General features: G+C 38.6%; 1 protein-coding gene across 1 annotated transcript in view; it reads right to left on the bottom strand.

Moving 5' to 3' along the window:
* The window catches only part of slc12a5a (solute carrier family 12 member 5a), a 142,906-nt gene extending 120,532 nt beyond the window's left edge, over positions 1 to 22,374 (bottom strand). Inside the window, exon 1 of the mRNA XM_058402744.1 lies at positions 21,996 to 22,374. Within this exon, the coding sequence (XP_058258727.1) occupies positions 21,996 to 22,140 (145 nt within the window). The 5' untranslated portion in view covers positions 22,141 to 22,374. The remainder of the gene's footprint in view (positions 1 to 21,995) is intronic.
* Between the last annotated feature and the right edge of the window lie 5,110 nt (positions 22,375 to 27,484).

Genomic DNA, 27,484 nt, shown 5'->3' with positions numbered 1-27,484 from the left:
TCAGGGAGTTTTTCCTTGCCACCATGACCCCAGGCTTGCTCATTAGGGATACATGTTAGGGATTAATAGAAACTTAATTTTAAACTTAATCATTTTTATTTTATGTTTCTATATCTCTGTAAAGCTGCTTTGTTAAAAGCACTATACAAATACAGTGAATCGAATTATGTGACCTACAACAACATAATATCCAAAGAACCCTTTCCACAAGTTAAAAAGTTACACATGGGTTGGTTAACAAGTACAGTTTAACCCCAAGGTACAAAATTTAATAAAACCTACACTCAGCTCCCTTTTTTTGCCTTATGGGATTGCGCAGGGTCCGTTTCCTTTCTTTAGAATCTCGGAGGAAGCAGTAGCGGTATTTCTATGCCTATTAAGTAATTATGAATACTACTTTGGTGTACTGCTTTTCACCTACTGTATAGTAGAGAGAGTAGTAGGGATATTCAAACACATCAACTGCCTTAAGCGGTAAAACAGTGAATAGAAAATGAACAGACTGATGTTTTTACTCTCTGTAATATTGATGGAGTAGTAGGGATATTTGGAAGCAGCGAATGTCAGCTTAACTGACATTTTTAGACCATCACATGGCAGTGAATAAAAACTAAACACAGTTTCATCAACAATATATAAAGTATGGTGGGGAGATGGTCATACATTTAGCTAAAAAAAAAAGTTAAATGTGACCCAGAAACTAAGCATATGCTTCTCTTTCACATCTTACACATCTCACGTCCTTTCCCCTTCAGTGAAATTGCTTTTCCGCAGGATGAATTTGGCTTCTGTAAAAAAAACAAACCCTGTAGTTGTTGATATTTCTGCTAGTGTGTATATATGATTCATTTCCCAGTACCACATTATCAAAAGAAAGGATAGCAGTCATGTTCAATATTAATCCTGCAAAAGGAGGGAAATCTGTGTGGGGGTGGAAAGAAGCGATGAAGTTTAGAAAACAGCTAGCAAATTATGATAGATACAAGGCACATTTGCTACAGGGGTGAATTCTTATTGCCTACACCATTAAACACCATAATCCAGACTAATGATATCTGATGTAAATTAGAAAGCCCAGAGAGAAAAAGCTTCCAACTCATTAAAGCTGAGCTCAGTGGAAAAGATGTAAAATGCTTTAACTTTGGTATTGGCATTTTTTTAATCCTTAATAAATTCTATATAGAGAGCAAAATATAAACAGAATTTAAAAAAAAAAGGAATAAAATGAAAACAGAAAATAGATATAAGAAATAAAAAGAAATAAAATCCTTATTTGTACAAGCAAATAATGATTTTAAAATTGTTTTCCAAGAAAAAGTTTTTGTTTTTTTTCCCCCAAACAATACCAAATTTCTTTGGTTCAAATGCTTAATGGAACAGTGTACGAATAAATCTACTCACACCCATCTTGATACATCAGAGATCAGAGAAGTTAGTACAGCAAAGAAAACACACAAGTCAGTGGATGTTTTTTATTAATTTAGTGCATATTTCAGAGCACTTTAAGTCTCCACTACCAACACACCAATAGTAACATTCCATTCATGCATACATGCCACGTTTTCTACCCCTATGAAGAGATGAGACATGAAACAGAGACAGAATTATATTAAACAAGCTCAGAAAACGTAATCCGAGTGGATGCCTTGGATTTTCATGTGTGGGATTACGGCTCTAAAATAGCTCGGATTAGGTGCCAGTGGTGGTGGATTTGAAGCAGCATTTGCTCTCCACCTACAAATGAAGAGAATTTCAAGAGTGCTTACAACTCTACTTGACCCCCTGTAGTGATGCATCGACCGCTGCTTCACTTCCTGGGCTATGCTTGAAAGTCTATAATATCCATAAGCCTTTTTTTGTGCCATTATACTTTTCAATACATGAATTGGTTACTGTGGACTAGTACATTCATTCTTCCATGCAAAAAAACCCCAAAGTTTTTTCAAAAGATATGACCTTGTAACATTGTCCTGAGTAAAAAAATTCAGCATTTAAACTGCCACTTAAGTGGGCGAGAAGATTATATATTTATATATATTATATACTATACTGTATATTAGTGCTGCATTGTATATTAAGGCTGCATGCGGAGAAACAATTGAAGAAAGTAAAAAAAAATGTAGGTCTTTACCTCTATTATTTCCCTAAGCGCTTTCTCACTCTTTACAAGACTGCAAGTAAACCTAATAGCAAAAAAAAGTAATTCAGTCTAAGTCAATGCTGTGTTTTAACATAACCTGGGTTGTTTGTATTCAGTATGTCTCCTTTGGGAAATCCTTACCACCATCCTAAGGGTCATTCCACTACTTTATCAGCTTAAGGGAATTGCATTTGATGAGCCTTTAGAGAACTGAGGGAGTGAGACAATAAAACCTAAGAAGCAGAGCTTGGCCAGAAGCCACTGTGATCTGATGCAATTTCCTTATTAGATCAGCAGTTTAGAAAAGTATGAAAGGGCAAAACTTTCTTTACTATTTTGTTTATTTATTAAAGAAATAAATATGTGAAAACACCATGCATGTACACACACATGCACTCTGTCTCTCTCTCTGGGATGTTGAAAATAAAGAAACTGGAACACAAGCCATTTGTATCTAGATCCTAACACATCTGCAACACCTGCCTTAGGTGCTTTTCATACTGGGCATGTTTGCTGTGGTCCGGGTCTGACTGTGATTGTTCCTGGCACTCCTGCAGCGTTGGTCTGGTTTCAGAGAATAGAGATCTATTCAAGTATATATATATACTAGGTGCATGTATTAGTGAGATGAACAGTTTTGTTTCATTTTTTGTGAACTGCTGACAATATTTCTCCTAAATTCAAAATATAACTATTGTTATTCAGAGTGTATATTTAAAGTAAATGACAACACATCAAAATAACCCAAGATCATGCAGTATTTGCAGAGCTTTAATAACTCAAATAAAACAAAATGCAAATAATTTGTAAACAAATTGTGTTAATGCTTTGGCTAAATAACGTTAAGAAATCAGTATTTGGTGAAATAACCCCAATTTGCATGAGTTTTGGCTCCATGCTCTCCACCAGTTTTTCACATTGCTGTTGGGGAACTTTATACCTCTCTTTTCAAACAGCTCAGCTTTGCTTGATGGTTTGTGACCATCCATCTTCCTCTTGATGACATTCCAGAGGTTTTCAATAGGGTTCAAATCTGGAGATTGGGCAGTGGTCTCTTTATATATTATTATTATTATTATTAATATTATTTTGGTGCTGTTATGTGCAGTAAGGCATCTCACCTCTTCTGTGTTCCACAAAATTCCTCTGTCACTCATGGTACACGTGTTGTAGAAACTAGTAATGTCATATTTGGCTAAAATACTACTTTAGTTGAACTATGTTCTGTTTCAGACTAAACAGCCCATGTGAAAGGCCCATTAGAGAACCATTACCAGCATCACATGCCACAGTAAACTCTGGACTGCATTAAACAGGTCAACCTTATGAGTGCAAGACTGCTATTACTAAATAATGAAAAATATAATATGTTCATTCAACCATTTTTGAAAAGCATTTTATCCTGGTCAAAAAAAAGCAGAGCTGGGACCCTGAGTGTGAGGAGGGAATATATCCCGCATGTGGTACTACTGTAGTATGGGGATGTGGTAGATTAGTGGTTAAAGTGTTGGACTACTACTTTGGAAGGTTGTGAGTTTGAATCCTAAGTCCATCAAGCTTCCACTGCTGGGCTCCTAAGAAAGGCCACTAACTCTCAGTTGTATAAAATGAGATAAAAATGTAAGTTGCTCTGGATAAGGCTGCCATCATGCACACACATTCACACAGCTAGAGGTAATTTGGTATTATCAAGCTGCCTATTTTTTCACCTATGTTTTGGGAAGAGGGTGTAAACTGGACCCCCCAGCCCAGAAAAAAAGAAAAAACACATGTGGACACTTGGGGATCATGCCAAACTCCAGACAGACAATAACCTGAGCTCAGGATCCACCTGGAGTCGGTGTAGCTGTGAGGTGGCAATGCTACCCACTGTTCCATCATGCCACCTGAGAAATATACATAATGTGTGGTCTTTAAAGTTTCTTATGAACCTGTGACAGATTTTTGATGTGAAGACAGACATCTCAGTTGCAGAAGAAAATCCTCTTGATAATGATGTGGTTCACATGCAAATAAGGATCAGAAATAGTAGAGACTCTCCTTTTTCTCCTCCTTCAAGACTATGTGAATGCTTTTTGTTATGCAAATTCAGTGGTGATGCAGGTTCATTCTCATAGCTCTGTAGTTAACCTGCGCAAGGGCAGAGAATCAGTGGAAGAGAGGCAGAAAGATATGCTGTTCCAAAGCCTTTGTGTCTGCAATATGATGAAGGAACAAATCCACAGGAGAGGAAGAGAAAGAGAGAGAGAGAGAGAGAGAGAGAGAGGAGAAAAAGACAGAGAGACTAACAATGAAATTAAGTCCCTACTATGAAGAAGAGCAGGGGATACAATCCATCTCCTCTCCATCTGTGGGCTGACAGGTGTGGGAGGGTTTAAGCCCCAAAACTATCATGTTCCAATAATTTACATTTGCGCATTTCACGCTCATAGACTTTCAGTTAAGAGACGATCATTACCTCTGCAACACAACCAAATAAACAGCATGCAATTCTGTTCTGTCTTTGGATTTCAAGCAAACACATAAACCAGTTCCCTCCATTACAGGAGCAAAGCATCTACTTTTTCTTCTTCTTCTTCTTCTTATTACAAAAAATAAATAAATACAGTACCAATATATTATAATGATGCAGTAATCAAACAGAATGCATTGGAGTTACATGACAAACGCACTGGGCAATCTCTATAATTCCTAAATGAAATTAACCATAAGCACACTTAACATTTACCATGTGACTCCTTAAATAGAGCAAGAGACAATAGAACTACGCAACGCAAAATTATCATATCACGGCACCAACACCATATTATCATATTAGAGAAAGGAACTTCCTCTGGCTGACGATGCCTTGGGTTCATCTGCTGTGCAGACTTTCGTCCATATGTGTGAATGTGGCTTTGACACTTTAGTTATGGATCTACTGGAAGCGGAACATGCAAGAAAGATCCATCAAAGACAGCAGCCTTCTGTAACCGAGCTGAAAGCCAACTGTGTCAGCTTGTCGCTGAGACAAGGCACGTGTGCTGAAAATCCAGCACAGCATGAGTGCTCTTGATTGCAGTAGTTGATAGCTACACTTTTAAGAACAGAGCCTAAATACCCAGTGCATTTACTAAATTTGTTCTTAAAGACAACGCCAATGAAATGGTCTTTTGTAATATTAAATGGGCACAAGGGAGGGTTTGTACTGTTCTCTGTGTGTATTAAATGTGGATAAAAGAGACCTTGAGCTGACAGATGTGACCTTTAAGCCGAGTATATGATAGATAAGAAAAGACAGTAGTGGGAGCTCACAGCTAACCTGTTCAGATGGATTAATGCACTCTACACACACAGAGGAACACATCTCCAGGGGGCAGGGTAATGTGTTGGTCAGCCCATAACAGTTAAAAGTGAAAAAGAGAAGGGCAAAAAAGTGTTTTAGTGCTGATGGTATAACTGCACCACTTTGTCATAATAAGTCATCTTTTATTGTGCTTGAAGCTCCAATTATAACTTACATCGACCCGGGAAGTCAAGCATTTGTGCAGAAGCTCCCAAGAAACAGTATAAGAAAGATTACAGTATATTTTTACTTTTATTTCCCTCCCAGACCTTTTGTGGGCACAAATGGTTCACATGTCTTGCATGCTAATCCTTGCGCTCAAGCTCATGTGTCCCCTTCATCAATGTCTGACTACCTTTTCATTCAAGCTTTAATTTGTACGATTAAAATGCCTGACCCTAACAAAGTGATAATTAACAACCCTCCAGAGCATTTAATCTGCCACATTGTCATGACTGATAAGATCCAAGTCTCTAATTACTTCCATTTTGTGTGCAATCTGACAGTTGGCCATGCGGGCACCAAGACCTGCAGTCACCTGTTTGACACTGTTCAGCTGCTGATCTGTTGGAGATGTATTCATCACCTCCTGTGATGGTAATGACAAAATATCAAAATGTGCTCAGCTCAAGGCCAAGGCAATACTTCTAGATATATAGATAGATATATAGATACATACTACTTTAATAGGAACACCTGTACACCTGCTTATTTTTGCAGTTGTCCAATCAGCCAATCATGTGGCAGTAATACAATGCATAAAATCATGCAGATTCATTAGTTATGAACGTTCACATCAAGCATCATAATGAAGAAAAAGTATGATTTCTTTTAACCATGACCTGGTTGTTCGTGCCTAATGTTTTTTTTTTGGTATTTCAGAAACTGCTGATCTCTTGGAATTTTCATACATAACAATCTCTATAGTTTACACAGAATGGTGCAAAACCCCCAAAATGTTTATGCAGAATCTGTGCCCATGATAGCCTCAGAGTCTTGTTCTCAACTCATCTTCTGCTGCTGAAGCATGTCCACCTCAAGGTTCAACGTTTTGTGCATGCTGAGATGCTTTTCTGCTCAACACAGCTGTAAAGAGTGATTATATGAGTTACTGTATCCTTCACAGTGAAGGCTTGAATCACTCTGGACATTTTCCTCTGACCTCTCATAACAGCAAGGCATTTCCACCAAAAGAACTGTCTTTTTTATTGCATAACTGTCTTATTTATTCTCTATATGCCCTATATGTTGTATCTTATTTTGATTTTTTACCTTAGAATTAATTTCCTTTGTAGAATGTTTCTATCCGACCCTATTTTTATATCAAGAACAGTGGAAAAAAAGCATTTCACTGCATATCATCCTGTGTATGTTTGTGTATGTGATAAATAAAATTTTTATTTGAATTCGATTCAAACATAAACATATATCAGTAGCACATATCTTCTAGTTCGTGGTCATGAATCGAACAAAGAACATTTTTTCCCCAACTCACTGTTCTCTTTACCCTTACATTCGCTTCACCTCTATTTCATTTTCACTAAAAGCCTGAAGGTACAGGCAATGAGACAAGGATAGACAGTGAGTGGGGGAAAAGAGAAAGGTCAAGAAGGTGAGTGAGTAATAGAAAAAAAGATCTACTTGTACCAACAGCATACTGACGTAACAGGGTCACGTTTGATGCTGGTATTGTATTCATTTTGAATGCATGTGCTTGAAAGGCTTGAGTTACAGAACGCAATCAGCAGTGTTCCACTTCCAGGTCTTCTCACTGTTTAAATCACTGTTTAATAGTCTGCAATGTTTAGCCAGTGGCATTTCTTTTATTTTAATTATTTCTTTTATTTACTTTATCACACAGACTAAAATAGAGTGGAAATGCCTCTCTTCTTAAACCCTCATTTTATCCAAGCATTTATAATAATAATAATAATAATAATAATAATTATAATAAATTGTATTTATATAATGACTTTATACAGCTCAAGGACATTTTTACATTCCAAGCTAAGGAAGATAAGAAGACTAATAATCAACAATATACAAGCAATAGATAATACAGAAACAAAACAGATCAATACAGGCAGACAAGGACGTAACCAGAGATGGAGACTAAGACAAACAAATGAGGAGTGTATTTCAGCTGTTAGGGAAAGAGCCAAAGTGCTGACAAAATAAGTGTTTTTGAAGCTGTGATTTTATCGTCAAATCAACTCAAGAGGTTTTTTTTTATTGTCATTTTGACCATACATGGCTGATGCAGTAGAAACAACATTCCTCCAGGACCCTGGTGCTCCACAGAGCTACATAAGACAACATAGAACTAAGTGCTAAAAATTGAGATAGAGGTAATATTTTGGATGATCTCTGGATATGAATGCTAAAGATTTAGAGCGATGATTGCAAATGATCTACCAACCATGACGGAGAAGAGAAAACATGGTACGGTGAGGAGGCCTGTATCAGAGGAGCTGAGAGTCCGTGTTGTGGTGTAAGGATGGAGGAGCTCAGCTAGATAAGGAGGAAGGTGGCTAGAAAGGGCTTTAAAGGTCAGAAGCAGGATTTTGTGCTGAATCCTAGATGCTACAGGTAGCCAGTGTATGGGTGTAATGTGAGTTATGACTGTATAATAGCTTGGTTACGGTCTTTGGATGCTAGCCCAATAAAGGGGGTATTGCAGTACAGTCAAGACAGGATATGATAAATGCATAGACAAGAGGTGCTGCATATTTAAGGCTAACAATGTAATGGAGGTGAGCTGTATTGCAGAGGTGATCCGACTGGAGGCTTTAATGCCAACTGTTGTCTATCGCTCATCTGCGCCGGGCTAGGAGATTAAGAGCACTGCCATATCTGAAAGTTACTGTTGCTGCCTCACACTGACACTCTGACCTGCATTGTCCGATCATTAAAAGTGACCTCAGAGCAGTTTTCCTAGCCTCTACTCCACCTGCTGTAGATTACACAACACCATCTGGGTCCAAGTGCATTTCACTGTAGAATGTAAGAGCAGAGTGATCTGAGTGGTTGCAGTGAAGAGTAGTGCTACAATCCTGAAACATATGTTTTAGAATGAAAACAAATTAAGGTACACTTAAAAGTGTCAGACTAACAGAGGAATTCTGGGAGCTCATTGTTTTGTAAAAAAGCAGAGGAATGTAACAGTGGCGTCTTAGAGCCATAGCTCTTGGGATTTTTCTTAAGCTGGGCCTGAAAATGATGATGAAACCAAAAGCAACATCTATACTCATAAGGATATAATGGTAGAGAAATGAAAAATAATAACGTTTAATGGCTTAAGACAGCACAAAGGAAAACACATCTTGATGATGCTGATTTTTTTTTGTATTACAGTTGAGTTACAAAAGAGCTAAGTGCCTGTTTTAGAGAATGAATGTTTTTTTTTTTTTTACATATAGGAGAAGCAGAGGCGAAGGAGGGAAAGCAGGTGTAACACTCTTCTTTATAATTAAGTAGGTGCTAAAACATTAGAGTAGGCATTCCAAATATATCCAGCTCATATGGAGTGATGTGCTCAGCGTTGGTATTACAGCATGGGAACACATTTGTCAGAATTGTGGAAATTCACTTCTTGATTTCCATGATAGCGCTTTTCCTCCCCCCTCTCTACATTTATAAAGACACTGCATTACGTAACAGGGTTGTGAAGGCTTTACTTGATGCTGATGGTATTCCTTCCCCCTCACTTTACCCAACCCCTGATATCCAGCTCAGACGCAGAGAAAGAAAGGCAGAGATGTGCTTTAATGTTTTTTTTTTCCACTGACATGCAAAGACCACTTAATTCTGCAGAACACAACTGCCCCCTGCTGTTTTAAAAAAGATAAAATTGTGCTTTAAAAAGTGATTTTATCATCAAGCTGCAGTTTAGCATTCACCTAATATTAAAGCCTCTTTTTGTATATGTAAAGATATATAATATAGATATTTAAGACAAATATGTAGGCTGTATATACTATATACTATAACCTTATATAGATCATTTGATGTGTCTTGAAAACTAATGGCATGAAATTAAATAGATTGCTGCCATAACATTGACATGAATGGCTTTGAGGAAAGCTTTATTGTCTAATGAAAACAGAGCAGTATAAGTGACAAGCAGGTTTTCTTGCAATTCATTGCTAAAGAGCAAATCTGACATTTTAATTGCTGGTGTGTTCCCTGGTGGTACATTAACATCACTGCATATTGCGTATTGGTATAATGCAAATAATATTCAGCTTCCTCATTTATGAAGTGTATGCTTGCAGCATATCATTTATAGCTGGAGGCAGTCCCTCTGATGTTGAATTATGTTTTTCATGAACCAGGACTGGCGACAGCAGCAAATAAATAGGGGAAATGATTCCTGCAAAAAAATGTACTGTATATACTCCGCCTCTGAAATGTAAGAGGTGCAAGGTGCATTTAGAAAGCGGAGCAAAGATTTCTATGAAAAAGAATTATGTTCTTCTGGGCAAGTGAATTTTTAATTAGGCAAAGAATCTGCTCATTATGCCTCACCTTGTAGCATATTACTGTCCTGGTTATGCCAGAATAGATCCTGAACTACATTATCCATCAGCCCCAGCAATTATGACATAGAAAACTGCACTGTTCAGCTAAACACAGTGACTAAAGGGAAGTAAATAAATCCAAATAACAATCTGTGAACTTGTTTTTCATACAAAGGAAATGTTTGCTATAATGAAAACAACAGGAAATAAATAGTTTTGTGGATGGTCTTAAATTTTTTTTAATAATATAAAATATAGAAATATTCTATAATGCATACAAAATTCATGGCAAATTGCTGTGGTGCAAGAGGAATAAAACACCTTGCAATTATATGAAAATAATCAGCTCCAGAGTGTCGTTACTCCATCACTGCACGGTTCTGTAACAGCACACCATTGTGTTTTATTCCTTACTTATTATTCTTTCAGTAATCTAGCAGACAGGGGTAGCCACATTTTCAGCAACTCTCCCAAAGTTAAAATATTAATTACTAATAAACATTAATAAATTATTATTTTTTTCATTAAAATTAGGTGTAACATGCACTAGCGACACACAAACAATGTATTTCATAAAATACATCGCAAGAAACTGATCCAAAGACTTTCTAAAAATATCTGTTAAGCTCCATTCACAGTAAGGGCGTCATCTATAATCCAGTGTCTCCTCTATGATAAAACTCACATATCCAGGCAGCTACTATAATTAGGTAATACATGGCATGCACAAGTTCTCTGCCACACAGCAATAAAATCACAGTACAATCATAATATTGTGGCATATGCAAATATACATAGTACAAGGCATTGTAGCAGCTGGAACACTAATTTAAAAGGGCAATTTAATCAGGCTGCAGGCACGCCCTTTGGTTTGCGACACAATGTACGTGATTTAATTAATCATGTTCTCGGCTTTTCTCAAAACAATGGTACTCTCATGGAAAGACCCCAAATTAACAGCTGGTTAAATAATTAGTAGTGGTAAAGTAAATAAGGCTTGCTAAGCCTGCTCTATTAGTAATGTGTCCCTGACAAGTGCGGCTATGACTCTCTCGTCATCATTTATTAGTAATCAGCAATTTTATATTCAGTACAAAAACAATTCTGACATTGTTTCTCGCCTTTGTTTCATGCAGATTCTCAGCACATCTGGTCCATGGATGTGGTCATGTGGTACAATGTCTGTGGTTATTGCACACAGTTAATGACATGCTTGCATGCAATATTAATGTTTTAGATTAATAAACCAGGTGAAGTTTTTAGATTGATGCATGGAGGTGTATTAAGTAAAGCACTAAAGCAATTGGCTTTAAGGTTTGAAGCCAAACCCCAATACAGGATTAATGTTTTATTGGTGAATCAGAACCATAGATTCATGTTCGTCTCAACAGATGAGAATTTACATATGAAACGAAATCAACAGCCATTGTGTGACATGAACTGAAATCTGCTATTAAAAATAGAAAGGCCAATTACTACCTCTTAGTAATAAATTAGTAAAAAATTAGAGTCGGATAAAGAGCATGATAAAGAGAGGTTTAGACAAAGAGAGATTATTCTCCACCTCAACACAGCAATGCTTTTAATACATTTGCAGTCCGCTGAAATGGGCAGATGAAGTACCAGTTGCCTGTCAGCCTCACAGCTCAATCACCTGTCAACCCTTATGCCATAATCCAGCTCCACCAGCTTCATTTAATTCTAAACATGATATTAAACAGACGCCACAGCCAGAAAACAGCCAGTTTACAGCCATTGTGAGGAAGCATTGGCTAGTCAACAATTCATTGTGTGTAACAAATAATTAACATGTCCAATAGGGTAATAGACTCGCTTGTATTCAAGCAGCAATTGACCTGAAACAGAGTTCAGGCAGAGCAGCCAATGATAATAATGCAGCTCAAACACAAAACATTAGCTATAACAACAGTGTTCCTCTGGCAGCACATCCTGACCTTGCAGCCATTTTTGGAAAATGTAAGGCGGTGTTGTGGTCGATTGAGAAAATGAGGTGAAAATACAAAGCGTAGTGCTGGTAGGAAAAAGCTGCATTTTGATTTTCAAATATTTATCTTGATTTACAGACTTTGCATTTCAGTGTTTGACATCGAGACAATGCCATTTTAAAATTCTTTTGATTCTGTATTGTTTTTAGAATTGATATTAGTTTATATCTTCCAAGTTTGGCAAATTTTTCTTTTCACTACTGTATATTTTACTAAGAAAAATAAAAATAAATATAGATTTTTATTTTTTCTGAAAGTTATGATTATAACATGACATTTTCACAAAAATCAGCAAATGATACCAATTAACACTATTCATTAGAAGTTAACATACACTGAACAAAATTATAAACGCAACACTTTTGTTTTTGCCCCCATTTTTCATGAGCTGAACTCAAAGATCTAAGACAATGTACACAAAAGGCCTAAAGGTCCGAAAACTAGTCAGTATCTTGCGTGACCACCATTTGCCTCATGCAGTGCAACACATCTTCTCCTTGGCTGTGTGAAGTTGCTGGATATTGGCAGGAACTGGAACACGCTGTCGTATACGCCGGTCCAGAGCATCCCAAACATGCTCAATGGGTGACATGTCCGGTGAGTATGCTGGCCATACAAGAACTGGGATGTTTTCAGCTTCCAGGAATTGTGTACAGATCCTTGCAACATGGGGCCATGCATTATCATGCTGTAACATGAGATGATGGTCGTGGATGAATGGCACAAAAATGGGCCTCAGGATCTTGTCACGGTATCTCTGTGCATTCAAAATGCCATCAATAAAATGCACCTGTGTTCGATGTCCATAACATACGCCTGCCCATACCATAACCCCACCACCACCATGGGCCACTCAATCCACAACGTTGACATCAGCAAACCGCTCACCCACATGACGCCATACACGCTGTCTGCCATCTGCCCTGTACAATGAAAACCGGGATTCATCCGGGAAGAGAACACCTCTCCAAAGTGCCAGACGCCATTGAATGTGAGCATTTGCCCACGAACTGCAGTCAGGTCGAGACCCCGATGAGGACGACGAGCATACAGATGAGCTTCCCTGAGACAGTTTCTGACAGTTTGTGCAGAAATTCTCTGGTTATGCAAACCGATTGTTGCAGCAGCTGTCCGGGTGGCTGGTCTCAGACGATCTTGGAGGTGAAGATGCTGGATGTGGGGGTCCTGGGCTGGTGTGGTTACACGTGGTCTGCGGTTGTGAGGGCGGTTGGATGTACTGCCAAATTCTCTGAAACACCTTTGGAGACGGCTTATGGTAGAGAAATGAACATTCAATTCATGGGCAACAGCTCTGGTGGACATTCCTGCAGTCATCATGCCAACTGCACGCTCCCTCAAAACTTCCGACATCTGTGGCATTGTGCTGTGTGATAAAACTGCACATTTTAGAGTGGCCTTTTATTGTGGCCAGCCTAAGGCACACCTGTGCAATAATCATGCTGTCTAAACAGCATCTTGATATGCCACACCTGTGAGGTGGATGAATTATCTCGGCAAAGGAGAAGTGCTCACTAACACAGATTTAGACAGATTTGTGAACAATATTTGAGAGAAATAGGCCTTTTGTGTACATAGAAAAAGTCTTAGATCTTTGAGTTCAGCTCATGAAAAATGGGGGCAAAAACAAAAGTGTTGCATTTATAATTTTGTTCAGTGTGTATTAGATAATTAGGTAACTTGATTAAAATACTATTTTGAAATAAAATACCATTAAAATCTGCTGGCTACAACATAAGTATGAGTATAAGTACACTGGATCGTTTTTTTCTACTTCCTATTGTTCCAACCGCCAGGATGGTTTCTGCTGGAGCTAGTTGAGTTTTTCCCATTTGCTTGATTTTTCCTGAGAACTAAAAGCAAAGTTGTTACATGGTGGCCGTGATTTCCTGTGTGGAGACTTTCACTTTCTTATGCTGATTCTCTTTCCTCTTTTTGTCTTGTTGAGGAAGTGAGGAAGTGGATTCAACATGCTGACCATAGCGCTCGAATGCTTTGATCTTGTTATTGTTATTACTGAAACCTGCAAGATCATAGGGAGAAAGCTTTGAGCTCATGTGGCAGTATTTTCTAATATTTGACTGATTTTGCCAATAAACTTTTGCCAATAAACAACTGACTATTACATTTACAATATTTTATATTTTCATTCATCTTTATTTGGTTTATCTAAAGAAACATACAAGTGAGACTAAACTACAAAGACTAAACCTCAGCAGCTGAGGTTATAGAATAAAGCAAACAGCAGACACAGTTGCAGAGCTCATGAGGAATAGGAGGTAAGCTCCTTCACATTGCTGGGTAAGAAACAAAACTCCACTGCACAGTGCAGCGAAGAGCAACTGCTCACTGCATTGGAGCACAGATCAGAGCTGTGCCAGTTGGAATAAAGCAAGAGATGTTAACTGAAATGCAAAAGGGTACTGACGTACAGAGCTAGAGCGAGCCAAGGACAGCTGCCTTGCATGAAGAGACGGACCCTGATATGCTATAAGTGACTTGATATTGAAGCAGGCTGAGGATCGGAGTGAAAAGCAGAAGCACTGCACAGCAGCAGCACGAATGTCGTACAAGCTGGCATTAAGGCATTAAAGTTCAATCCTTCATTCAGTATAACTAGACATGCTGGTCTCTGGACAGCTCTTTAGTGCACATGCCCGGGAAGAAGTAAATGATCACCTCATTCTGTCTGGAAGAGCAAAACCGTGAAATAACAGATTGTATTTGCTCATACTGGCATAGTATTCCAGCAAAGAAGGGACATAAAAAACACTGCAAAAGAGTATTGAAGGTGATTTTTTGGCAGAACAGACTGTAATGAAGCCTCTAAGGCATGATTTACTGCAACTGCTGCGAGACCATTGCTGTCAGTTCTGAAATCACATGGCGGACAGTATAATGGTTCTCCCCTCTACCTGGTTAGTACAATGACACTTGATTACAACATAGCACTGACAACAGCATACTGACAACAGGGTATGATTTACAGTTTCAGAGTCCTCCAGATATGGAAAAACTACTACTTGAAATATTTACTTGACTAGAAAGCATCTACTAGAAATAACTGGACTAGAAAAGCCTTTTGTTTCCAAAAAGGAGGGAAATTCCAGCTGCTGTCAAGCTGGAACATTCCCTTTCGGTTAGCTTTACTGGCTCGCTGCTGTATGGACAGTCTCACTAGAAAGTCATAAGCCAGACAGAGCTCCTGATCTCACATGTGGAATCTCAAAATCTGTAAATAACAAGAAGAGGCCATGAGTGTAAAGCTGTTTCTGATAGACCTCACAGTTGTCTCAATAATAAAAATTGTCAAAAAATGTAGTTTACTCACAACATACACTTTCTACAAGGCAAGGACATTGGAAAGGGCAACTCCAGCGATAACCCTGAGAATGCTGCTCCTCAGACCATTCCAGTGTTGGCTGAATGCTCAAAAACGATATGACTAAAACATTGGTGACAAGGGCATGTGTATGCACTGTGAGGCACTGGATCAGTATTCTGCTTTAAGGGGTGTTCTTAGTTGTTCTACATGCATAGAGGGACGTAGTAACAACAGAAGACTCCCAGAAAGGCTGGTGGAGAGATTCATCGTAAGTTTGAGTGATCCTCAATAGAATTTAATAGTAAGACTCTGAGTGATTCGTATCCTCAACAGAGTACAATACCAGCACCGTGAGTAATTCTTACCCTTAACAGAGAAGTATCAGAATACTGACTAATTCCTATCCTCACTAAAGAGCAATATCACCACAAGAGAGACTTAAATCCCTATCCTTAGGGATCAACCCCTATGTGATTCTCTTCCTCAACGAAGCAGTATTAACATTCTGAGTGACTGTAATCCTCAATAAGAGGAAATATTAATACTTTAAGTAATTCTGTCTCATAAAGTATGATATCTTCCTCAATAATCACTGCTGTTTGTTAATGTCTGACAACAAACCCTCTCTGAAAAATTAATACACAGCCTCCACACGTTCTGAAGGATACTACCCTGGTAGTCTGGAATAAAAGGAAGTACAGTGAAAGGCTATGTATGTATTGGTGGTTGTGTGACCAGGAATATGACTGCCAGGACACCTGAGTCACTCAAGTTGACAAGAACTTGGTGTCTGAGGCCTTGTATAGGCTGCACAGGAGAGGTCAAGGTTTTGCTTACAAAGTGATGACTTTGTAATTAGTACTCATTAGTGAAATGAACAAACAGGAAAACGTGACTATTTTCTAAAGACCTGGTGATCTTCTACTCAGTCACAGAAACACACTTAAATGAAGCTTATAGAAAAGTGGCCTGGTTACAAGAGAATGTCAGTAACAGCCACTATGTTATACAACACTGCTCCAAAGAGCATTGCAATGATTTATATCAACTTCTAACCAGTTATCAAAAATGGATGATCTCTAAGACATTTTCAAAGCTGGTTTAAGCGGAATTTTCAAAAAGGATATTGGGAATAGGTGGAATTTAGACATCTGTATTCAGAAAATCTACTTTAATGTAATCCGGTAGGCTCCCCATCAACAAGCTTTATTAAAAACTACATAGCAGACATGGGTGCAGCACAAATGCAAGCATCCTGGTTTCCTTTCATTTATATTCCTTTCAGTAATATTATGGATTTTTTTTTTGTTCCTTTTAATTTCCTTTTTAGTCTTGCATGAAACACACACACACACACACACACACAGACACACACAAGAATGATCTGCATACAATGGAGCCAAATCATATTTAAATGAGACAATAGATCTTCTTAGATACTTAAAACTGGCTTACCTCATTGTTAATACATAAGTTAAAATGACAAAATACACTTAAAAATGATTATGCATGTGCAAGTAAAGTAATGGCTGCACATCTGTCTGAAACAAATCACTCTTACTAAACTGCAGCCCCTCAGGGTTGGTTTGCCAGACATAGGCTAAGCCTGTGTCTGGAGAGCTAGCCTTGTGTAACACAAGAGCCTGAGACATAAGACATATGCATGTGCTACCTTTATTTCTCATAGTCTGGAACGGTATTTCTAATAGCCTATTTCTAACAGGCTCGGGCCAGAACACATAACCATTATGTGCAAATTATCAATATTACACATAACCAATTCAGAAGCTAGGTCAGTTAGCATACAAATATGAAACGAACAAGCAAGATTGGACAGTAGCTATACAAGGCTACCTTATTTCAACTCTCCTCATTTTTTGTTTAAGCCTTTTTAATAGGTTTTTAACCTCCACAGATTGCAATACCGAGCTTTCATACACTAGCAGTCAAAAGTTTGGACACCCCTTTTAATTCAATTTTTTTTGTTTAGTGACTTATTTTCTATATTCTAGAACAATACTGGAGATTTCAAAACTATGAAATAACACACATGGACTTAAGTAATCCATATGTAATGACAACAAAAAACAGTCAGTTGTTATTTTAAGACACGAAGGTCAGGTGTTCTGGAATAGTTCTTGCAAGAACAGTATTGTCAAGTGCATTTGCAAAACCCATCAAGCACCATGATGAAACTGGCTCACATGAAGACCATCCCAGTAAAGCAAGACCAAAATTTACCTCTGCTGCAGAGGAGAAGTTCATTTAGAGTTACCAGCCTCAGAAATCACCAATTAACAGCACCTCAGATTAGAGCCATTATGAAGGCTTTACAGAGCATCAGTAGCAGACCATGGAATTAGAAGATGTGTCCAAACTTTTGACTGGTAGTGTATATTCCATGAGCACCTCTTAATACCTTAACAAAAATCCAACCTATATACTTCCAATGCACATTAAATCCACACATAAACAGAAAGCCACTCAAGTTAATCTTCATCTTTAATGCATTTACATGCTCATATATTCACATAACCTATTCATATAATCTGTGCCATCTTTAGTGAGATATTGAACAGTGACATATTTAATTAAACAGTCCCCTTCTCTTAGCAATCAAATACTGCTGTTTCTTTCAGGTCTATGTACTAGTATAAAATCAGATAAAAACACCCTGGGTTGTACTCTGGGTTGAAGGTACTGAGATTTTTTATTTTCTTTTAAGCAAAAACATGTACAAATGTGCACAGCCCTTCTGTGATATAATATCCTTTAAACATTTCAGCATTTTTTTTTTTTTGCTGCAGGCTCATTCTGCCACACCACTCTTAATAATGCTAGTAGAGATTTTCTGCTTTTCTGTTGCCTGCCATTAAGCTCTCTGCCAGCATGCCCACTCATATTATTAACCAGAGTGTACAGACAGTGACCATGCATCAATAACCAAATTATCAGCACATTATGCAACTAAAAATAACACACACAATTAGGGGTCCAAGCAATTTGTTTGATTTTGCTTGGAATCCTCTTGTTTCTGTTTTTTGCAGTATTTTTTTTTTCTTCATTAGGCGGATCACAGCATAGGTCTTACAGACAGGTGAAAGAGATGAGCCTGATTGATTTTTTTCATGCAAAAAATAAATAAATAAACGGCTTCAACATGCCAGTCAGTCCTAGTTGGGTGGTGCTTCTGCTTGATTAGTTGAGTAGTTTGTAAAAGTAAGCTTTACCTTATGCAAATTTGCTCAAACTCTAAGTAGACAGACCTAAATAGTCTAAGATTTATGAAGTAACTCAACTGCTGCTCTAGAAAAAACCTCATGGTGGCTCATTGTGCATAAATCCGTTGAGCCCAGTGCTCCAATAAAAATATTTTTTTTTCTTCTGCTCTTATTCTTTAACTTCGGCCAAATAGGCACTGGCCATTCAGTTCCACCATGATCAATATTCTTTAATTTGCACAATGCAAAACGTACATTTGCAAAGTGGTCCTAGGATTTTTGCTAGTCTTAGGATTTTGTCAACATTTACAACATGGCAATCATATTTAAGTGGGATTTATGGTTTATTCAAACAGCTGTAAGTCATGACTGGCTGCACGAATTTGCACTAAAATTGGCATATATATATATATATATATATAGGACAGAGTTCTGAGCAAGTCTGAAAAGATTGGGTCAAGGACATCCATAGGGGGTAAAGTTAAATTCAGATCACTGTTTCTCAGGGAACTTTAAGTCAGACTAAGCTGAATTTTTGTACATGGCATCTTTGTGTTCATCTGAAATTGGATTTCTAAGGATGATCATATTTATTAAAAACCATAGACCAGGTGTGGGTGCAGGTTTTCATTCCAATCAAGCAGGAGACACACCTGATTCCACCTGTTTAATCAACATGATCTTAGCTTTCAATAGAATCTGGTGTGGCTTCTGCTTGGTTGGAATGAAAACCCATACCCACACCGGCCCTTTGTGGATAAGATTGGACATCCCTGCCGTAGGCCATCAGCTGATCAGATGTTGAGCTATTGGCACAAAAGCTGACTGGTATGTACATTCAAATCAATAGAGTCAGCAGTATCAATATTTTGCAAATGACTGACCATCTCAGTCTTATGAGGGAAACCGTGCAGGAATCATTTGGTCTCTTACCTTGTTGGAGATTGTAGGAAGCGACACATTGCTGTTATTTGGTGAGGCTTTATCAAATATGCACTGAAATGGTATTGATTTTATAACCAGTGAATAATAAAAGTGCACTGCTACAAATATATATTTTCTAATAAACACAGGCCATGATATCAGGACCACCAGTACAAGTGCATGTGTCCAGTCAAGGATAAGAATCTGAGGCTATCAAGAGCATAAACTCACCACAACTGGACAGCTGATGAGTGAAGAAAAAAAAAACCAAGTGGTTTTGTTTCTAATCCTCAACTGTCCAGTTTGGGTTAGTCTGTGCCCATGATAGCCTCAGATTCTTGCTCTTGGCTGACTGGAGTGGAACCTGAAATAGAGTTCTGCTGTTGAAGTACGTTCACTTCAAGGTCTGATATTTTGTGCATGTTGAAATGCTTTTATATTTTATTTTTATTATTCTGTGTTACTCCAGAGACTGATTTGTGCAAAAAAAAATCCCAGGAGATCAGTAGTTTCTGAAATACTCAAACCAGTCCATCTGGTACCAACAAGTCACAGAGATCACACCTTTTATTTATTCCATTGAAGCTCTTGACCTGTATCTGCATGATTTCATGCACCGTGCTGCTGCTACATGATTGAATGACTGAATAGCTGCACAAATTAGCAGATGTATGGGTGTTCCTATTAAAGTGCATTTTGAGTGTATGTGGCAACAGGTAAGCAGTTGTGTTAAAAGTAGTCAGAAAAAAATGTTCTATATACAGATTCCATCTCTTACTACTCATAATGAAGCTACTGGCATGGAATTTGTATATAAGCATAGGCCCAGATTGAATTACAGCCATGTAGCCATACAACAAAGTGAAAACAGCAGCATTAGCTCCCTCTATATGTGTGGCTTCAAAGAGCAGACAGTGATCTCACTTCCTGTTCTCGATATAAACATGATCAGCAGTAGTGTAAAAAAATAGCACTATTGCCTCAGGCACATCAGGGCTTTTTTGCAAAGGATCACCTTTTCTATGTATAGTACAGTCAGGCTGCAAATGCACATGCTTACTGCTCTTGCTTTTCCACACACTCAAGCACAGAATTGCAGGCATCTAATGATGAACCCCTTAGAGCATGAAAATGGGGGTGTCCACTGTGACCATTTATTTTGCATTAAATGTTAGGATAATAATCAGCTTTAATTTATTTGATGAAGATAGTAATTCTGAGCAAAGCCATTTCTGCTTTATTATCATCATCCCCTTACACCAGACCTAGCATGCCACCAATCACAGAACAAATGGCAACTGTTGCCATGGAAACGTTGTCAGAGATTGAACCGGAGACAAGTGCTTCACCAAGGCTACACAGTATCTAAGTGACTACACGTGCACACCTTGTAAAAATAAAATTATAGAGACACAGACCTGCTGTAGTTTCAACATGTGCTGAGAAGGCCTCTGTCATGCTAATGTAATAGAACAGACTGCAACTATATAGAGCTCTCTGAAAGATGAGGAAATGTCTGACATTCTAGCAAGAAATTGTCACCATCTGCAAGTCCAGTCAATAAAATTGATGTCCTGTGAAATGTCATTTTCAAATGTAACACTTTTCAGGGGCTCTTGTCACTGCAAGCATTGATCAGATTTCTTCAGTGAAAGGAACATCTTTGTTAAACGGCACATAACACACATGATACAATAAGACAAACCTTTATTCTACAATAAAAAATGAGTCTTTATGCATTTCAATTTTGAATGTTGCTTCTGCACAACCTCCCATGTCTCCGTTTGCCTCGGGCAAAATCATTAGGAACTGGAGAAAGTCCTGTCTACTGAGATACCAAACTGTATTTCACTATACACTGTAAATGGCCCAAACAATATAATTCTCAACACTTGCCTGGACAGGACATGTTATACTGCTTCAAAACAGAGATCTGCCAGGCAAGGTCACTTAGGCTGTCAGAGATACAGTATCCAATCTCCATAAATAGGTTTGAAACCTCCACCACTGTCACCTTTTTTTACATAGTTATATGTTTGCACAGAAATCCATCTTTGTGGATCAAAGCTTTGCAGACTAATTTAAGGAGCAAAATATTATATTGTTACTGGCACATTGTAGTATTTTCTATTCACATAGGCTATTAAATAGATTGCAGATGATTATTGGTAGATGATTTCTGAAAACATGTAGCCAAAGACTGAGGTATGTGTATGGATAAATGTACTGTACTCATAATGGAATTTGTTGTGTGCATTAATCAACAAGGTTCACTGTAATCTGAATATTAATCATAAATTAACAGGGTTCATCAGGCCAACACGTTTATTTCAGTCTGGTGCTTTTATGACCATACCATGATATTAGTGAGTGACAACCTGTAGAGGTGGAAATCACTAGGATTCGCATCCACTTGAAATTCCGCACACGTACCACACGCACTAATAACCGGACAGTGCATGAAGGCGGTTGTGCTGTGCGCGCTCACAGGTGTGTTATAACACTCCACATCCTACCTTTCACCGGGTCTTCTACGAGATCCGAGGCGCCTTCTTTGTCCGAGGAGCTCGGATTGGGCTCGTCCCCTTCAAACAGCTGGTTGATTTCTCCCAGCTCGCCGTCACTCCTGGATGAAGCGCTCACTGTGAACCTCTGGCTCATGGTGCTGAGGCGATGCTCGGTGCTGGAATTCGGCGCTGATGCAGATATTAGCGATCGGCCACCCACAGAGGCGGACCGACAGCCTAAACCACTAACTTACTACAGATGCGAAGTGAGATTATTATTCACTGGACTAAACGAATCGATTCTTTTGTCCCTGTCTGCGCCTCTTAGACTTGGTATTGCTCGCTATATGAGATCTTGAATGAGTTGCAAGCTGCTCATCAACCGGTGTCTTGGACCGCCTGCGTATCACGGTCCTAGCGCCGGTAGGAGATGTGCACACAGAGACGACTACTAGACTGACAAGTGCATCATCAACACAGACTGAATTCACATATAATGGGACTTGACACAATGTGAAGGTATGAGCTGAGCAAAACAACTGAGCACCTGTGACAGTGGAATTTGTAATTATTTGTGGAAAAGTGTCAAACGTGTGTATCAGGAAATTTGAAGTTACAGAGAAAAATGGTTTAGGAGTTACAAACTTGTAGATTTTTTTTCTCTAATTCTTCTGTGCAGGGGAACAAAACCTATTCTAAAAACCAGAGCAAGGAACCCCAGTCTGAAGACGTGTGTTGTAGACTGACTGGCATCTGTAAATTTTCCATAATGTGTGTGTGGGTATGTTTGTGTGTGCGATTGTGCCCTCAGATGGGTTGGCACACCACCTAAGCTGAAGCCTGCTTTATGCCCCAAGTCCCCTGGAATAGTCTCCAAGCTTCCTGTGACCCTGTGTAGAATAAACTGTAGAAAATAGACAGATTGATTTGCTAGTGTTGGTGAAGTGAGTAAGGTGCATAACACGTGCACACACCTGTATTAAAATTGTGAAGTCATGGACCAGTTTTACACGTCCACACACCAACCACACATTTTCTACCACAAATACAAGTCAATAACTGAATATGCTCTTACTTATGCACCTAATATATTTTTAAAATGTGGAGCAAAAGGGATTTGTGCACCTGTAGAGCCGGGGGCAGGCATTGTTCGAAGGGCAGAAAACTTTTGGACAGTTAAAGGAGCAAAAAATCCAGTCAGTCTTTTCTGGTCAAGCTGGCACCTGAAATTTAAAGTATGTTTTTTTCTGATATCATCCAGCATTTTGTTTATAGGTTAGATATGCATGCTGGTCTGCTGCGATGGTAATCACTGTTTCTTGACATGTTATCTTTTGGGAAGCAAGAGGAGTTAACCTAAATATTATTACATTGATTACCAACTTAGTTGACCAACTACAAATTCTACTGCCACAGGTGCTCAGTGGTTTAACCCTTGTTCAACTCTCTGGTCAGATTGACCTGTTTATTATATATAATAATGGGAAACATACACACAATTTCCTCACAGTCTCCATATGTAGAAGAAATGAACCCTTTTTTTTTGTTTTTCAGCAAAATATAACTTTATTTACAGTCATGTGTGTAGTGCTTGCCATGTTTCCTGTTTAAGTCCATCGCAGCCTTGCAACAACTGCCTGACCCAGCCATGAGAATGATATTTCACTTTGATCTTCCTTACAGCATTCTTAAAGGCTATCTGCAAATTTTGTATATATATATATATATATATATATATATATATATATATATATATATGTATACACTATATTGCCAAAAGTATTCGCTCACCCATCCAAATAATCAGAATCAGGTGTTCCAATCACTTCCATGGCCACAGGTGTATAAAATCAAGCACCTAGGCATGCAGACTGTTTTTACAAACATTTGTGAAAGAATGGGTCGCTCTCAGGAACTCAGTGAATTCCAGCGTGGAACTGTGATAGGATGCCACCTGTGCAACAAATCCAGTCGTGAAATTTCCTCGCTCCTAAATATTCCACAGTCAAATGTCAGCTGTATTATAAGAACGTGGAAGTGTTTGGGAACGACAGCAACTCAGCCACAAAGTGGTAGGCCACGTAAACTGACGGAGCGGGGTCAGGGGATGCTGAGGCGCATAGTGCGAAGAGGTCGCCAACTTTCTGCAGAGTCAATCGCTACAGACCTCCAAACTTCATGTGGCCTTCAGATTAGCTCAAGAACAGTGTGCAGAGAGCTTCATGGAATGGGTTTCCATGGCCGAGCAGCTGCATCCAAGCCATACATCACCAAGTGCAATGCAAAGCGTCGGATGCAGTGGTGTAAAGCACGCCGCCACTGGACTCTAGAGCAGTGGAGACACGTTCTCTGGAGTGACGAATCGCGCTTCTCCATCTGGCAATCTGATGGACGAGTCTGGGTTTGGCGGTTGCCAGGAGAACGGTACTTGTCTGACTGCATTGTGCCAAGTGTAAAGTTTGGTGGAGGGGGGATTATGGTGTGGGGTTGTTTTTCAGGAGCTGGGCTTGGCCCCTTAGTTCCAGTGAAAGGAACTCTGAATGCTTCAGCATACCAAGACATTTTGGACAATTCCATGCTCCCAACTTTGTGGGAACAGTTTGGAGCTGGCCCCTTCCTCTTCCAACATGACTGTGCACCAGTGCACAAAGCAAGGTCCATAAAGACATGGATGACAGAGTCTGGTGTGGATGAACTTGACTGGCCTGCACAGAGTCCTGACCTCAACCTGATAGAACACCTTTGGGATGAATTAGAGTGGAGACTGAGAGCCAGGCCTTCTCGTCCAACATCAGTGTGTGACCTCACAAATGCGCTTCTGGAAGAATGGTCAAAAATTCCCATAAACACACTCCTAAACCTTGTGGACAGCCTTCCCAGAAGAGTTGAAGCTGTTATAGCTGCAAAGGGCGGACCGACGTCATATTGAACCCTATGGATTAGGAATGGGATGTCACTTAAATTCATATGCGAGTCAAGGCAGGTGAGCGAATACTTTTGGCAATATAGTGTATATATATATATATATATATATATATATATATATATATAATATATATATATATAAGTATAAAATTTGGAAGTATGAAATTTGGAAGACATTTTGCTTAAAAGTGTTAATTTCCCCTATGTATAGAGACTTTTGGGACACCTTGTAGAAAAAATCATTTTCCACCTGAAATTCTATGGTTTGAAAAACATTTACATCCAACACCCTCCTACACATTTATATCCTTTATAAGTCCTCAGGTCAATCTGACCTGAGAGTTATAACTGGGCGAATAGAGTACTTGAAAGCAGACAGGCCATGATAAATTTGGAATCAAACCATAGTTAGAGTTAGAGACACAAGGTAATGCACTTGGCAGCTCTCATATGCACAGAAAAGAACAAGTTCTAAGATCCTGAGTGTCTGAATCATGGTGAAAAGGATTTGAAAGGAGGCTCCTGTTACCCCAAACTGCACGTCCTAGACCACCATCACTTCCAGACTAAAGTAACTATGAGTGAGTTTTGTTTTCAATATAAGTAGCGTGTGTGTGTGTGTGTGTGTGTGTACGTGTACATTTCAGAGATATCAGATGTCTAACAAAGACTTTCACTATTACAGATTGCTGCTAGTGGCAAAAGAGGAAGCATTGCTAGGATTGTGTACCAATAAAGGACATTGAAACACCTCCTATGTACAAGTGCAGCGAGAAAAACTTTAAATTTCAAATTCATCATCATTCTAACATTCTATGTACACAGTAGACTAAATGAAAATGGTTACTATTATTAAAATGACTGAAATAATGTTCTATAATTAATTTCTTACAGTACTAACAACTATAACAATGTGTGTGTGTGTGTGTGTGTGTGTGTGTATATATATATATAAATATATATATATATATGTGTGTGTGTGTGTGTGTGTGTATTTTTGCATTTACCATTTCCTGCCAGTTTATTACGTACACCTACACTCACTGACCATTTCATCAGGCACAATTACAGTCTAGTCTGTCTGTTGCTATGCACTGTTTGTTCCTGCTGAGTTAAGAATAGCCCACCCACCAGACATATCCAGCCAACTGTCCAGCAGGCCAGAAGATAATTAACACAAAATTATGTTTGGTATAATGTAAAGATGATGCAATACAGTCTGTAACTTTACAACTTTTTGTTGTAGCAGCAAGGAGGTTGTGTGTAATGAGCTTATATATAGAGAGTGTATTGAAATTATTCTCATGGCTGGACTGGGAAGCCTCCGCCAGATTGCAATGGACTTTAACAGGAATCATGGCAAGAACATCACGCACAACACTGCTGCCAAACTGGTTGCCAGAGTTAAGAGAGACGTCTGTGACATATACAAGCTTTTGTTGTTTAAAATCATCAGAAATCTCAGGTACAATTTGTGTAGTTTTATAAGAAATTACTGAGCATCCTGAAATCTGAACGTTCTCTGAAGACACACTTGCTTGGCAACATTCATTATTCTTGAAGATGGATCAATAGTAGGCAGAAAGTTCTTCTACCTTTTATTTATATGAAGCTGTTGTTCAGTAAAAAACTAAGGGAAGATTTAAAATTAACCTAAGTATAGTATATGTACGTCAAATGGGTTTTACTGACATTCCTTTATATAGCTGGTATCAGTGACGGGCTGTGCATTTCACACCTAGGCCTTCACTGGTGTCCTTCCTGAATTAATCCACCTCTATACCATCATGACGCCACGGCAATAGATACTAATCAATCGTTAAATAGCAAAGAAAAAAAGAAATTAGGCTAGAGTATTTCACACCTCACAAGGAATAGTTCTTAAATAGACATTCTTGATGACGTATGCAGCAAACTGCAATCTCTGGAGGACGCAGCGAATATAGAAACAATGTATATGTGCGGTTCGCTGCCTCTGACTACTCCAATTATCCAATCAAAGGATGGGAAATTGCTGACATAATCTTATGCCTGCTAGATGGCCCCAGTGATGCCAACTTGAAATCTGATTGGTTAAGGTAACAGTTTCATTGCCATTTATTTTAAGCTAAAGGCGCCTGCACGATTGATTCTGAAGGCCTTAAGGCAGATTTCTTTCACCCTGGCAACACATGATTTCATCCACTGGCTGAAATATGATTGGATAAATACTCTTATCATAAATATACACTACTGGAAGCAGCGCAACCAAGAGAAAAGCTATGAAATGTAGAGAATAGACTATTGGGAATAATTTAATACAAATTTATGGCAAAATATATTAAATATATTAAAATGCAAGTCAGTGATTCAGATCACTGCTGTTTAGGCCAGCAGAGAAGGCCTTGCTGGTCCTGACGGCCCACCACTGATATTGAGGCTTATATAATTTAAGGCTTTTGTACGTCTTGGGTATGGAATAATATTTAAAAGGGTCCAGTATGTCAAGGGTTTTCAGAATCAAAGACAGTGGGCCTCCTTTTTGACACAACATACATTTGTTAGCCTACTTTTATCAACTGTGTTAACATTAA

This window comes from Hemibagrus wyckioides, linkage group LG11 (assembly GCF_019097595.1).
Source record: "Hemibagrus wyckioides isolate EC202008001 linkage group LG11, SWU_Hwy_1.0, whole genome shotgun sequence".
Lineage (NCBI taxonomy): Eukaryota > Metazoa > Chordata > Actinopteri > Siluriformes > Bagridae > Hemibagrus > Hemibagrus wyckioides.
The sequence above is the reverse complement of the archived record's forward strand: the minus strand, read 5'-3'. Positions and strand labels throughout refer to the sequence as shown.